The sequence below is a fragment of the Thermobia domestica genome, chromosome 12 (genome assembly GCF_964235325.1).
Source record: "Thermobia domestica chromosome 12, izTheDome1.hap1.1, whole genome shotgun sequence".
NCBI classification, from domain to species: domain Eukaryota; kingdom Metazoa; phylum Arthropoda; class Insecta; order Zygentoma; family Lepismatidae; genus Thermobia; species Thermobia domestica.
This window is the reverse complement of record NC_137465.1, coordinates 11,574,613-11,590,874: the sequence shown is the minus strand read 5'-3', so window position 1 is coordinate 11,590,874 and position 16,262 is coordinate 11,574,613. Positions and strand designations below refer to the sequence as shown.

Below are 16,262 nucleotides of genomic sequence, written 5' to 3'. Positions count from 1 at the left end.
CTGTAGAATTTCAAGAATATACAGAACCAAAAGCTCTAGATGTGCAGCCTTTAAGTGTATCATATAAATCTAAGTATTTCTCTTATGTTTTATTTTAATTTTATTTTGTTTCAAAAAGAGGGTATGGAATATTTTGAAGTAAAAATACTACATACTATTTTGCTAGTTATTTGTGTATTCTTTAAAAAGAAGTGTTTACTTTTAGGGTTGGCTGATTTACACATTTTTTTTTTTTTTAATAACTGGTTTAAACCACAAAAATAAAAAGAATGAAAAATGCGAATCGTGTGAACTTCATGGTAACGTTTCCAGATATCAAACTACCTGCAATAGTTTTATTTCCCTTTCACCTTTTAATCAAGGTGTCCCATGTTCAATTCTCGGTCGAACCACAATCCTTCTTTCATGCGTAACCCAAGTAGCGGTTCGGATGTCAGTTTAAGCGAAAGTCTTCTCCTTGATAACCTCGGTATTTCGTAAGGATGTTAAGCCTAAATATACGAAACAAACCAAATTGTATATTTCTACATGCCTAAATGCGTGTTGTTTTATAAAGAAGCCAATATTGCTTAAATATATTGATAGAAATTGACAAAATTTATCGATTGCCTACGTAGCTTCCAACATTAGCTTGGATTGGACTTTCAATGATATCTACGTACCGGTACTAAATTTGTAATTTAATACCTCAGTTTTAGCGTACTGATTATGGTACGTTGACCTTTAAATTTTACATGCAAAGCAATAACAGGATTTTCCCGTTATTGTCTTACATTTCAAGTAATGACGGGATTTTCCCAATGGCTAGGGCGGGAGATTCTCAACTTAAGAAATTTACTGACCGCACTTCTTTAAGCTTATGGGAGTTCTTCCGGCATCACCCCGCTGTTGCATAATAACATCAAGGCGAAACAAACTTAGGCTATTTCTGTGAATATGTAATATAAATACATAAAGCAAAAAATCTAAGTCAAAAAAGCCTGGTTTAAACATCCCCAAAAAACGGGTTTTTGGAATTTTCAAAAACAACCACGGTTCTTGCCAACTCTGCTTACTTTTGTATATAGGAGGTTAAAAAATTCTTATTATATATTTGGTCTAGGAATTAATTCGTGCGGTTTTTAATAAAAATTGAAGCTTTATTTCAAAAACAAAGTAAATGAATACGTTAACAAAAATATTGTCCATCGCTAGCCACTACTTTCTCCCATCTTTCAGGCAATTTACGGATTCCGTGTCGAAAGAATTCCTCATCTTTTGACGCAATCTAATCAATGATCCATTTTTCGATATTTTCTGAAGAAGTGAACCGCTGTCCAATCATATCGTTATTCATGCAATCGATCAAGTAGTAGTCAGACGGAGCAGTGTCTGGTGAATATGGCGGGTGGAGTAACACTTTCCATCCGACATTTTCCAAATAGGTTTTGACCGGTTTTGCGGCATGTGGTCGAGCGTTATCATCTTGATAAATAAGTTTATTATGCCTGTTATTCCATTCTGGTCGTTTTCAGGCCAGAGCTTGCTTCAAACGCATTAATTGTAGTAGTCGATAACGGTGTCCATTAATAGTTTCACCAAGTTTCAGAAGTTCATAGTACACCACACGTTTCAAATCCCACCATATATACAGCATAACCTTTGCACAATGAATATCTCGTTTCGGTTGTGAAGGACCTGGTTCACCTTGCTTCACCCAGGCCTTTTTTTCGTTTAGGATTCTCGTAATGAATCCACTTCTCATCACCAGTTACAATTCGATGCAAAAATCCCTTCCTTTTCTGTCTTTGAAGCAGCAATTCGCAAACGGTTTTTCTTCTTTCAACGTCTTTCTTTTCAATTCATGTGAAACCCAATAAGACATCTTTTGAATCATTCCTATGGCTTTGAGACGTTTGGAAACTGTTGTTTGCTCAACTCCAAATGCTTCTGCAAGTTCGTCCTGCGTTTGACTCGAATCCTGATCAAGCAATGCTCTCAATTCTTCATCTTCAAATTCTTTTGGCTGTCCAAATTGCTTTTGGTCTTCCCAGCTGAAATCACCACCTTTATACCGTGCAAACCACTTCTGACACGTTCGCTCAGCTAGAGCATGGTCACCAAACACTTCCACTAAAATATGATGACTTGCGGTAGCACTTTTCTTCATGTTAAAGCAATGAAGAATAACTCCCCGCAAAAACACTTTATCAGGCACAAAATGCGCCATTTTCAGTTGAAGAAAAAATGTTGTTGTTTCCGCTTCAAGCAACTGACATATACTAAACAAGATGCTCAATGACAGTAGTTTTCAACGCATGTTTGGATCAACGAAACTATGGGACAATAAGCTAGTTACGCCATCTTTTGTAAAACCGCACGAATTAATTCCTAGACCAAATACATTGGTTAATCCTGTGGAATTCATAATGTAAATATGTTCAAGAAAAATTGTTTGAAATATTTTTTTCGAAATTCATAGTTTATTTTCGATGTTTTATATTATTATCAGCATCAACCACTAATTAAATGATTTTTTGTGTTATAGAGAAGCGATACAAAGTCTGTTTTATCAATTTAAAGCAGTATTTTGAAAAAAGCCCAAAATTTCCGAAGCAAAAAAGCAAAGCAGAAAAAACCGAGTTTTTTTCCAAAAAAAGCCGGTTTTTTTCCGAGCCCTTGCATCTCTACTTGTGAGTGAATAATAACTTACTTTATGCAAGGTCACTTTTTCTTCCTAAAACACAGCAGTAAGATGCAAGCAGTCCTGCAAGAATTGCAGGTCTCTTTTAACGTTTCGATTTCAAAAGACCAATAAGGACAGAGATGAACTTGCACTTGGAACCATGAACCTACACTTGCACTTGAACTCTGCTGTTCAATCATTGTGGTGTAGCGAGCGTCAAACCATATCGAGGCAATCGACGCGCCCGCTAAGTGTGAACTACATGATGTAATTTCGGTTTCTCCAGGCGGCTGCTAAGTTCCCTGAGATTCCAATATTCAACAGTTCAGAAACCGCATTCTACCCCTTTCACGACCACATGATTCACGCGTTAATCAAAACTGTCTTCCGCCACAGATATCTACACTTGGCTAATCTAATTGTGTGCTTTGGTAGCCCTCTGTAGCACTTGTACACACACCAATTACTTAAAAAGTTCTTCTCGTAATTCTTACTCATTCGACGATGAATGCCCGCTGTATTGTTCCCTTCCTCCCGGAGAAATCGAATTACATCATATAGTTCAAACTTGGCGGGCGCTTCGGTTGCACTTGCTACGGTTTCACGCTCGCTACTTCAGAATAATTGAACACCAGAGTCTGCCTTTTGACATAAAGGATGTGCGATCTCCAATGAACAGATCTGGTTAATTCACGATTCGCCATCTCATGTGGTTCTTCTCTCATACTTAATGTAGGTTGAATGATAAATGCCCTCGTATATCTACATAATCATATTTTAGGAGAAATTTCTGAACTTCTTGATGTCAGTTGTATTGTATTTATTATATTCAGTATACCAAATACTTACGCAAAAGGAACTTTGGTATAGCGCATCATAGAATTATAGAAATCATTATCCTGATATCATATGTGCATATTAACTATTAATTTGTACAATATATAAACTTAGTAATTGTTTATACGAATTAACATTAAGCAAAGCAATAATACTTGTTTAGAACTATTGACATGAGAAAATCATCAATAGAATAAAATGCATTTTTTTTTTAAACTTCTGCCTTGAGTCTATTAACATTTTTATTCAGTTTAATGGTTTGTGGTAAGTGATAGAACAACTTAATATATTTTTAAATCTTAATCATACATGTTTCAAATCTACACGAATTAACATGTATATACTTTTTTCAGGTCATGTCTTATGATTATGTTACATTTTCGTATATTTTTTGGTACTGTTTTACATACAATACGGCTTACATTTCACAATGGATCGTCGTACTCTTGTTTTCTAATATCATCATTTCCTTCCTTTATGATCCGTCCCATTTAGTGTAACTGTGGAACGTTACACAGAAAAATACTTCCATCTTTTCTTATAGAGGTTGATCATTATTATGAATAAGAGAAAAGATATGAGGACTTTAAGCTGCACAAGAAATGTAAAACTAGGTCTATACTAACTTATCATAATTACCTTCAAATCTCCAGATAGGTTAGCGCCAGCGACAATGCCTGTCACAGCAGGGAAGAACACTGCAAATACTGAAAAGAAGTCATGGTCCACTTCCTCAAACTCACGATAATCAGAGCCCCAGTTTTCAGCAAACACCTCCTCTGTGGGAAAGAAAACGATTAAAGGGTCTTTATATTTTAATTTCTTCTACTTTTCTTCTAATTTTAAAATAACGTTTTCCAAATAAAATAAAGTAATTGTTGGAATAGGGGAAGAAATGACAGAGAAGAGTACATTTGGAAGGGAAGTTCGACAAGGATGTTATCTCTAGTCGATGTTATTTAATATCTATTTAGAAGAGATAGTGAAGAGAGTCTACATAATGAAGATGGCATTTCGGCAGGAGACAGAATGATTCGGTGTATACAGTTTGCTGATTACATGAGGCTTGTTGCGAAATCTTACTAAAAAAAAAATAATAATAATAATAAATAAATAAATAAATAAATAAATAAAAAAATAAAATGTTAGAAAACTTGAGAAAGGTCTATGAACAATACGGGATGAAATAAATGTTAGAAAGAGACAAAAGCCATGGTAACTGGAACGAAACGGTCGGTGTCAAATATAAGAGGGGGGAGGGGAGAAAAAAGAACTGGTGAATAGTGTCCGATGCCTGGGTAGCATTAATAGTAATGAAGTGTGAACGTGAAATAAAAGCAAGAATAGGAATAGCAAAAGAAGCATGTAGGAGGAAAAAGTATTTTTGGATCCTTGAAAAACGACTTTCGAAACGTAGGTGTGGAGAAGAATGGAGAGAATTAGCTGGGTCGAGCGGAAAATGAATTGAGAGGGTCTTAGAAATGGAGCGGTGGGACATTGGCTAACAAAGAACTGTATCATGAGTGTGTTGTGGCATGAAAGAAAGGGACATACAATTAATGAACAATATCAAAAACAGAGAAATCGTACGTGAAAAGGAAGAGGTTAGCGGAATACCATGGAGCATGGAAGCTTCTCAGCTGCGGCAAGTAACCTGCCAGTAATGGCAGAATACCTATAATGATGATGATGAAAAAGGAAAATGCTTCGTGTTGAGTACTGCATTATGTAGGATAGAAACGTGAACAATACGCAAAAGATCGGGCGCTTTCAAAAAGTAGGTGTGAAGAAAAATGGAGAGAATTTGCTGGGTCGAATGGAAAGGAATGAGAAGGTGTTATAAATGGTGGGGAGAAAATAACTTTAGATGTGATTGAAAGATGAAGAGGGCATTGGCTGAGAAGGAACTGTATCGTAAGAGACGTGCCAGAATGTATGGTGACAATAAAGGGAAGAACGAACGATGTTACAGTTGCTGGACGGTATGAGAACAAATTGTGCATGAAGACAAATAGGTTAGCTGAAGAACTTGGTGCATGGAAGCTTAACAGTTGCGGCAACTGAACTGCCAATAATGGTAAAATACCTATTATAATGATATTAACGCTTTCAAATTAAGTTCAGAAAATAACCAATCCTCAAAATCTTTTATGATCATTTTGAAGATATAATTTCTCCCATGGATCTAATAGTTAGCACGAGTAGCCCCGATTTCATTCTCCTTTTGATACAGATTTTTCAATATTGATCCAGAATTAGGAATTACTTGGATTAAAAAGCAGTGAATTCTAGTCTAAAAAGCAGTGAATTTTAGTGTAGAAGCTCAGAAAGAAAAGCTGCGATGTGAGACTACATATCCATCGCCCAGTTAAAAGCAGTTTTAATATAGTTTTGACAGATATATAGGTTTCTAACTCAATTGTGACGTGATAAATTTTAACCGACGAATTACTCTCCAACGAACATCTAAAAAGCACTACAGCCTTTCTATTTCAAGTGAGCCCTCGGAAAATATGCGAAACATACTTCGGCCACACCCCCGCCGACCTCTTATGGAGGAAACCTTATCTTTGCTTTGGGGAAAGAAATGAATGACCTCAGCTGTGTTGCCAATTTGTCATTCAATCGTTTGGTCTTGGCGAGTGAACATCGTAGGCTACTTAGAACTGCTGACAAGGCACTGGACAGTGAAGCCCGTAAAGTAAGTCACTGTGGCAATCCTGTCCGCATCCAACTATTCAACGATCTCGGATAAAGTAACTTGTCCTTCCTCAAACGAAGGAGGTACGGGAAAACACATTGACAGCAGCACGAGCAAGGGCACACTTGAAACAGAAAAGCTCTAATTAGTTTGTTGGATAGCTTTGAAATACTTAGATGTCGCAGAAACGGCATATCTGAGACATAGCACTGTACAGAAAAATTAAAAAACTTTCTAAAGTATCAAAAGTCGGTATAAAAATTTAACTCTGAAGTGACTTAATGTGAAGACCATGGAAGTTAGCCAAGGCAGTTCAAGGAATTAGACAGACACTAGTATAGGCTATCTAAAATATCTATGTTTCACAATAATACTGTGTCTAAGCGACGAATTTTACACTGAAAAATCAGAATATGGGAATATTGCTTAAAACACAAGAAAACATTTTTGGGTTAGTAAACATTTATTACATTTAATTTGAGAATAATTTTAGTTTTCTTCTAATGATCACAGTTACTGAAAAATTACTTTACACTCAGAAAACACAAAATAGTGAAAATCGTTTTCTCAGATTTTGTGCAAACACATACAATATACTCCTTTGAGCAAACGAGAAACAGCTTGGTAACAGGGTTTCAACGTCTACATTTAAGCATATCTTGTATGGTTATTTAAATATATATTTTCATACTGGTTTTCCAGTATAATGTTTACGAAGCGAAATTACATACTATGGATATCTTAATTGTACATACTATGGTTTACAACGATAATGTATATTTTGTATGTACTTCTAAATATTGTTTCTATTTACGGGCAAAAGTGCTATTTAAAAGAGCACACGCGGTTAAGAAAAAGAAGAAAATATATAAAGAAATAATTTAAAATATTTTGTATTATATCGATATATTTCTTGTTTTCGTTGCTATGACAACTTGTTTATCTTCTTGTTAAGGTAACTAAAAAGAGAGAGAACGAAAAACCATATTGTTAGAATTGGATGTATATTATTTTAATGTGACAAATACGGTATATGTTGAAATATATGTACTGTATATATCCAACAGTGCATAACTGTGTTGTGTGATTCATTGTAATCTCGTGTACTTTATAAATATTCAATATATTTGGAACCAGGGAATGTAACGGAAGAATTAACGTTATAGGTTATTGTACTTAAAAGTACATTCAGATCGTAATTAGAAAAAAAGTCATGAAAAATTGAACGAATTAAAACTTAAAATTAAGAAAAATTACAGTTTCCAAGCAAAACTGATGGTAACTAATTGGAATAAAATAAACTCGTCAAATTTGTGAAAAAATAGGAATGAAAATTATTTACATTTCACTTTTTTCTGTATGTAGATGTTAATTCTAAGAGGAACACACAACCAACCAGCGATATTATATATACAGTGGCGGATCCAAGATATGATCAAGGGAGGTGCTAAACCATAGTTTGCAACTTTATCCAGCGTAAAGCAGGATTGAAGCCCATTTTTATCATTTTATCCAGTATATACCTGAGCGTCAAGGGGATGGCTATAGCCCCTATAGCCCTCCCCTTTGATCCGCGCCTATCTATTTATCTATCTATCTATCTATATAGGGTCGAATCCAGGATTTTCTGGGGCCGGGTGCACCAATAATTACCAGTGCATTTGAATTGAATTGGAATTTTTTAAATGCCTTTAGGCATCTGTGATGTGAATAAGGAAATTCACTGGAAATGCTAAGTGTCTATTCTCGGTGAATCCTTTACTTTCAACTTTTAGAAAATCGACTTTAACTATCGATTTCGCAAAACTTCCCATTGTTTTAAGAACAAACAGAAAAAAGGACAGCAGAAATTTTCCGAAAGTGTTGCTATTTTCACTGCTAGCTTCTCACTTTAGGCAGTGTATATTTACAACGAAGAGGGGGGGGGGCGTGCACGTGCACATTTGCACCCCTAAATGCGGCCCTATTATATATATATATATATATATATATATATATATATATATATATATATATATATATATATATATATATATATATATATATATATATATATATATATATATATATATATATATATATATATATATAATGGTGCTATTCAGCCGGTTCGCTAGAACCGGTTGTTAACATATTTCCAGTTCGCAGAACCGTTTGTTATACCCAGATATAAACACACACACACACACACACACACACACACACGCACACCTATGATCTAGCCACGAGTGATAGGAAGAAGTCAAATTTGTGAAAACATCTCTGTACTTTTCCTGCTTGCTTGCATTGTTGTGAAAACAAACAACTTTGAATTGATTCAATTCAATGGGCAACAAGAAATTTGAATGGGCAAATAGAGATTTGAATATGAACTCCGTGATTTTGTCCGGGATACTGGGATCTGTGAATGTAACGAATGTGATACGTATCTAATCAGCGGCGCAAATCTGTCTTCAACATTGGGGGTGGGGGACAAATAAGACTGTTGTCTTTTTTTTTTAAGTGGTATTTATGAAGTTCTAAGGCAATGTTGTGGAGGATCAGGGAAGCAGAGTTCTCTTCAACATTGGGAGGCAAGCAGATTTAAGGCTTATTCTGGCGCGGACATCAATTTCATCTCACTTTCCTTTATGGCAGTCGGACACAAATCACATTTCCCCCCCCCCCAAAAAAAAAAATGAAATCGGATTATTTGGGGGATAGTCCCCCTTATTCCCCCAGAATTTGCGCCAGTGTATTTAATGCCTATTAATCCTATGTTTGTTACCAACCTACCTAAGTTTTTCAATGACTCCGATATCTTAATTCGTTCCGGAGATATGCGCCTTCGAAGCAATGTGAACGAAACAGAATGGACTTTTCATCGATATCTCGATCGATTGCTTGTCATGACCCATACCTCAAAATAAAGCCGTTTTCAGACGTGACTCATATATATTATATATATATATATATATATACAGTAGTCGAAGTGAGAAGGTATGCGGTGGTATGCCATACCACCTCTGTTTTTTCAGTAATGAGGACATACCGTCACTGGTTTTTTAGTGATGAAGACAATATTTAAATAACAGGTATGTTGAGTCAAAATCATATTCCCCCACTTCGAACTGTATAGTGTATCATTTATAATGTCCAACCATGATAACTGAGAAACCAAGAGAGGGAGAAAAGCGAAACTTTGCACGAAGCAACTATAAAGAGGGGCACACCTTTCGCACATATTAAACAGAAAGTTAACAGTGTTGCAAACCCAATATAAAGTTGTTTTTCAAATTGCACTACGTCAGATTATTATGTAAAGTTAAGAGTGTTGCAAACCCAATATAAAGTTTTGTTTTTCAAATTGCACTACGTCAGATTATTATGCATTTCAAATCAACATGTCAAACGGGAACTTAAAATATCATATTTATTATTCAGTGTTGCAAACTAAGGATGTTACAGTGTCACAAACATCCAAAGTTTGGAAGCCTCTATCACACATACAGCACAACGGAAATTGACAGGATAATGCACATGTAAGGTATATTTGCGTTGGATACCATAGTCATGGTATGACTTGTTTCGAATGAATAGGAACGAAATTACAAGGGCTTGAAAATTTGATTTTTTGAAAGGCTTTATTTCGAAAAAATGCATAGATTTGTATCATATCTAGTTACTGTTATGATTTGCAATGGAAGTACAACTCATTTTGCCGTTTATAGCACTTCAATATCTTAAACCATTCCGGAGATATGAAAAACATCAATAAAGTTCGTAACACTGCTGAAAATTGCGTATTTATGGAAAATATTTAAACTTATTGTTTTCCTTTCCTTTTATAGCATTACAGCAATAGCTTTTAGTAGCTGTAACTAAAACAAGTTCAACAAGTTCTCACAATTACATTATTTAAGCAATGTAGTAATAATAAGTGTATATCATGTCAAAGTCATATCAAATACCAGGTACATATAATGGTCTTCAATAATGATGATTTCGTAGTTACGAAGCACATGAATCCACAACTTCAAGCAAGTGGAAGTTACTTTAAAAAAAAAAAAAAAAAAAAAAAAAGTTGCATTAATCCACTTCGTAGAGGAACCGCTCCTGAAAATTATTTTAAATAAGCCACAAAAAAGTTCTAGCAGAACAGACAGATCCACTTCAGATGGTTTTCGGAGAAAAAAAAAAGTTTCTTTTCAAATTCTGCGATTTCTTTTAAATGATTATCAATTAAAAATTAACCCTTATAAACTTTAATTACATTAAAAATTGCCATAATTTTAACTAACTTCATTGCTAATTTTTTAAGGGTTTAATTCTGTGTTTAATCATAAAATACCGTGACTGAATACTTACTGCTATAGCCAATGAACCCTTTAGCTGCTTCTTCATCATCCAAAGGTCCCATAATTGTACCTATCATAAAATCTATTTGCGATGCTATCAACACAAACAGCAGTATCATTTGGGTCTGAAAGATACAAAATAATAATATTAATAGTACATATATTACTGGAAGTTTATCTCTAATACAGTAAACAAGATACACAATGTACATACGGTTGCTTGCCAGCATCATCACAAGTCATTATGAACCCAAAATATTGAGGGGGAAATAGTTTAAATAAACCCAATAATATAGGTTCGCCGAAGATACTTTGTTTCTCTATAGGAATGATAAGGACTTGGAAACGCTTTTATATTAATTGAACAAAAATTTACAACGGAAGTGAAGATCAGAATAGAATCAATTTCTTAGACATAACTATTTACAGGTCAGGAAGCTACAGGGTGTATCAAATACACAGGGTGTATTTCTCACAAATACACAGGGTGTATCAAAAAGAACTTTACAACTTTGAAAATTCATATTGATTTATGTATTTAGCTTACAGATATGGTTTTGAGGTCATTTTGTAGTAAAATACATCAAGATTTTTTACCTTATATCTAAAGAGGTTCTATGTAGTTTCCATTGGTGATGTGGCACATATCCCATCTGAAGTCGATTTTTTGCCGAACCGCTGCAGCATGTCAGATATAACTTTGTTCAATTGTGAGGCAGATCCTAGCTCTAGTACAACTGCAACGTAGATGGTTTGAGATGCGACCGTTTTCTCTACACACGCTATGACACCCAGATACCGAGAAGCACGCCGGGTTGATTTTGTAGGACTGTTCACTAAGTTTTATCTCACTTGCTTTACATTTTCAGACGTACCGGGATGACCTGAAGATTTGTTGTGTCTTACCGAACATTCAGTTTCGATAAAATACTTATGCCACTGATAAATAGGAGGCCTACTGGAAGGATCTTTGTACCATATTTTGTACGAAAATTACGTTCTACAGTTGTCGCAGACTTGGATTCTTCAAACCAAACACACACAGCTAGCACGCTCTGGACCAGTAAAGGCAGCCATCTTTGCTTCAACTGCCTTTAGTGCTTGCGGTGGCTTGTTTCTGAACTAGTGTACTACGTGAGTCAAAACTTGATGTATTTTGCTACAAAATGACACCAAAATCATGTCTTTAAGATAAATGAATAAATCAATGCGAGTTTTCAAAGTTGTAAACTACATTTTGATACACCCTGTATTGAGGGGTAAATCGTTTAAATAAACTTAATAGTATAAGTTTGCCGAAGATACTTTGTTTATAAGAATGAATAGGACTTGGAAATGTTGTTATATTAAGCAAAATTTATAACTGAACTGAAAGATCAAAATAAAATAAATTTCTTACATTACTCTTTACAGGTCAGGAACAAATTCCACCAATATTTACAGGAAAGTGATTGCCTTCCTTAGAGTATATAAACTAACCCAAGAAACTAACATTCAGGAACAAATACGAGGGGTATCGTATAGTTTTAATCATCACCAGGAAGATTTTAAGATATGGTGATGAATTTTTTTTTCAGTATTATGTTTGGTTCTTATGTGCATGATGTTAAGGAAATTAGCTTCTAATAATTGTTATTTTTATACAGGGTGTGCCAAAAGTGACCAAAGTGCAATATGGATAAGATTGAAGAAACCACTCTTCCACCTCATTAATGACGTCATCTTTGTTGTCAAAATGACGACCACGCACCGGATTCTTCATTTGGGGAAACAAGAAAAGTCACTGGGTGCGAGGTCGGGAGAATAAGGTGAATGCTGCAATATCTGGAAGCCACACGGCCTTGCTTTGTCAACTTGAGATGAATGAGCTCGTGCTTCTGAAAAGGTGTCAGCAAACGAGGAACTCAGTGTGCAGATACTTTAGACATGTGAAGTTCGTCGTGGATAATCTTCCAAACACTACAATAACTGAAACCAGTCTCATTCATAATCCTTTGGATTGTTACACGTCTGTCTTCGAGAATTGAAACACTCCATTTTCTTCACAGTGGCCGCTTCGTCCGTCAGGGATGGTCTTTCAAGTCTTTGGTCATCTGTGAGAGACATATGACCAGTTTGGAATTCCTTTTTTTACTGTACAATGGTGTCATAAGAAGGACAATCATCGTGATACACAGTCATCATCTTGTCATGAATTTGTCTGACATTATCACCCTTCAAATGCAGGAACTTTTTCACACTGTGAGCCTCAATCTTATCCATCCTGCACTTATGGCACACCCTATAAAAAAATCACTCGGAGTTAATATCCTTAACTCATGCACATAACACACACTGACAAAATTTCATCGTCATATCTTAATAACTTCCTGATGATAATTAAAATTTTACGATACCCCCTCGTAAATAAGCTCTATGATTTAATGCACACAAAATGGTTACTCCACATGAACTTTAAATAAATGGGAACATATCTCTAAGAGCAACAGAGAAGAAGTGAAGGATAAGGTAAAAAAAAAAACAGATACTCTCCCTGAGCGAGTGAACACCTTACCAATTTGGCCAAAACATTCATATCGGATGCAAAAGATAGTGGAAAAATACGGATTTGAAGTAGCATTAAAATTACTCTTAATTCAGAAAAGTACGAGGGTCATTCAAAAGTCTTGCACACAGCGCATGCGCGACCGTTTGAACGGTGTGATCAAGTTAAATTTTATATCAGTTGTGAGTCAGAGTTTGGGCTTGACGGTTGTGTCTGTATTTGCCTGTTCGCGTGGCTGTGTTGTGAGAAATTCAGTGTTAAAATGGAAGGTGAACCCGACTCAGGTCGGCTTATACATAGTGACCAGCGTTCCTATATCAAAATCGAAACTCTGCGTGGAAAGAATTCAACTGAAATTTACAATGCTTTGCGAGAGGTTTGTGGAAATAGTGTAGTGGATCGTAGGACCGTATCACGGTGGTCAGCTCGTTTCCGTGAAGGTTGTGTAAATATTGCGTACAACCCAAGAAGTGGAAGTCCTTCAATTGCAACAGACTACACATTTAAAATTATTGTGAATGACATTTTGAGAGACGAAAAACATGTGAGGAAACTGCATATGAGGCTAGAATGTTTGCCTTTTCCGTTTACAGAATCATTACTGAATGAGAAAAATCGTTACCAGATGGGCTTCGCATGATCTGAGTGAAGAGCAGAAACATGTCGCAAACGTCTCATAGAAGAATTGCTTCAATGTCCCCATCCACTCTATAGTCCTGATTTGAGCCCACCAAACTTTGATTTGTTTTCCAAACTGAAGGAACCACACTGTGGAAAACGTTTCGATATAATTGACGAAGCTTCCAGTAAAGTGACCCGAGTGATCAGACAGCTCAACAATAAAGGTGCCCCGTCCGAAATACAGAATTTACCAAAACTTTGGGAAATTGTTATAAGCAAGAATGGAGATTATATTGAAGGCCTGCATAGATATTTTGTAAAATATATTATTCACTTGCAAATCTTTTAGTGTGGAGAACTTTTGAAATGACCCACGTAGTTAATTATAGAATTTATTACTTCGGCAACAAATCCCTTTCAAACATTACTCAGTAACACATTAATGTAAATATACTTACATACGCATGACAAAAAGAAATATAGCAATAAGAATGAAATAACACCTAAGAGATTCACAGGAATAACATGTAGCAGAGTCAGCTTTCAAGACACTAATGGATACTAAACATTCCATGAACAAGATAAAAAGTACTTCACACGGAGTCTTCACAAATTGAAAGAATCATATTTTATTAAAACCAGGAACCCAAAATTAAACCAGGATAGTGGTGTGACAGATAAACAATGGGATTACATAATTCAAAATAATAAACCACGGAATCTACACTGCCCAGGAAATAAATACATACTACTCCTAAATATTTAGGGATTCTTCCACTTATGAATAGGAAACAGTTCGACTCTGGATGTGGTAATACTGCAACAAATAGTGCGGGAAAATAATGATTGTTTAAAAGCTCCAGTTCACCATATACTTTTAGTTTGTTTTTTTCATATTTTTGTCGAATATTATAGGTAACAAACATTATAGAACTTGGTGGTATACTCTAAGAAAAAATCTTAAAAACAATATAAGGAACCACGAATTTTGGAAAAGAAAATGAACAAAACAACAGGAACATAATCAAGTGGAACCTCGCTTTTCGTCGGAATTTGTCTCTCGTGAAAGGTAACAGTCGAGTTACCGAAACTTTAAGTGAAAACACAGAAAGAAGACTTACGAAGATAAAGCTTTTACTTTGCTTTATTATTATTATTATTCATAAAACATGATACAGTTTATTTATTTCAGTTATTAAAAATTAAAAATTCTAGGCATGACAAAATTTGAGATCTAATCAGAAGTTTACGTTCTTTTTGGCTTATATTCACAATACTGTAATTCTCAAAAGAGTATAATCCATTGTATTTTTTCTTTGCAGAATCTTTAAGACGAAACACCACACCATTCTTTATCTGTATAACAACTTTCAGATACTTAAGTTACCTTTAGAATGGAACACTTTCCAAATACTATGGTCACTGTTAGGATTATAAGCATCACTGTTAAGAGTATGTCACTCTTAGGAGTATATGCTTCACCGTTAGGAGTATGTCTTAATGTCAAGAGTATTTTCCGTTCCACTCCAAAATTTTTCACTTTCACGGGAAGTCGATAAAAATAACCCTGACTGAGAACGACATAACGACAATAAAAACCGCCCGTCGTGGGACAGAAACGGAATTTTTCTATTTATTTGAAAATTTTCTAGATTTTCAAGGTTTCATAATGAAATTCACGACTTATTCCGATCTTTTTCTTAGCATACGAATTCCACGGCTTGTTTTACGGTTGGGTGGGCACGATATATTATCATCACCATCGCAGTAATTGTATTCAGCCGTAATCAATCAGTTGCTGGATGAAGTCCTTCTAATTTTCTTCCACATGGTTCTGCCAGCTATTTATCTCATCCATGTCGTTCTTTTAAAACTCTAATTTCATTTCTCTATCTTGTATTTGGTCACTTGGAACCCATTGTGAATCATTTGTCATTCATCCTCCATCAGTTCTTTTATGCATGCCGCCCATTTTCAGTTCACCTTCTCTGCATCCTTCATTACATTCCTTACATTTGTTTCGAATCCATTTATTTGACCTACGTCTTATAAACTGTCAAGAATTTTGATGTGCAATAGTTTAATATTATTTAACAAAGGGTTGACATTTTGATGTATCTGCTATTTGTAGTTGAATCATTGCCAATATGCTCTAGGAGAAACGACTGACAATACAGCGTGCTCACAGAAAGATTTCTTAAATTTATGTTGTTATAAGATTAGAACGTAAATGTTGAGGATGTAGGATTTAGATTTCTGGGCTTTCGGCATGTAAGGCCATTTAGCCCTTGACGTTAAGGAAGGAAGCGGCCTGGGACCCATAAGTTACGTACTACCCCGGCATTTGCCTGGTGTGAATGAGGAAAACCCAGGAAAACCTCATTAAGGGTGGCTGTCCTGAAAAAGCGTTTTACACTTTTTCGACCGAGTGCCCCCACCGGGAATCGAACCCGGGACCGCTCGCACCGAAGGCGAGAGCGTTAGCGACTATGCGTAAATGTTGAAATATAAAGTGTCAGTGAATACGTTGGCTCAAAACATTTCGTTTCTTATCTT

General features: G+C 35.4%; 1 protein-coding gene across 5 annotated transcripts in view; it reads right to left on the bottom strand.

Moving 5' to 3' along the window:
- The window catches only part of LOC145666337 (bumetanide-sensitive sodium-(potassium)-chloride cotransporter-like), a 373,540-nt gene that overhangs the window by 69,661 nt on the left and 287,617 nt on the right, over positions 1–16,262 (bottom strand). For all 5 annotated transcript variants that reach the window (XM_081733455.1, XM_081733454.1, XM_081733456.1 and 2 more), the window contains 2 exons: positions 10,551–10,665; positions 4,142–4,281 (listed from right to left, as the gene is read on the bottom strand). In XM_081733455.1, coding sequence (XP_081589581.1) covers positions 4,142–4,281; positions 10,551–10,665 — 255 coding nt within the window. The remainder of the gene's footprint in view (positions 1–4,141; positions 4,282–10,550; positions 10,666–16,262) is intronic.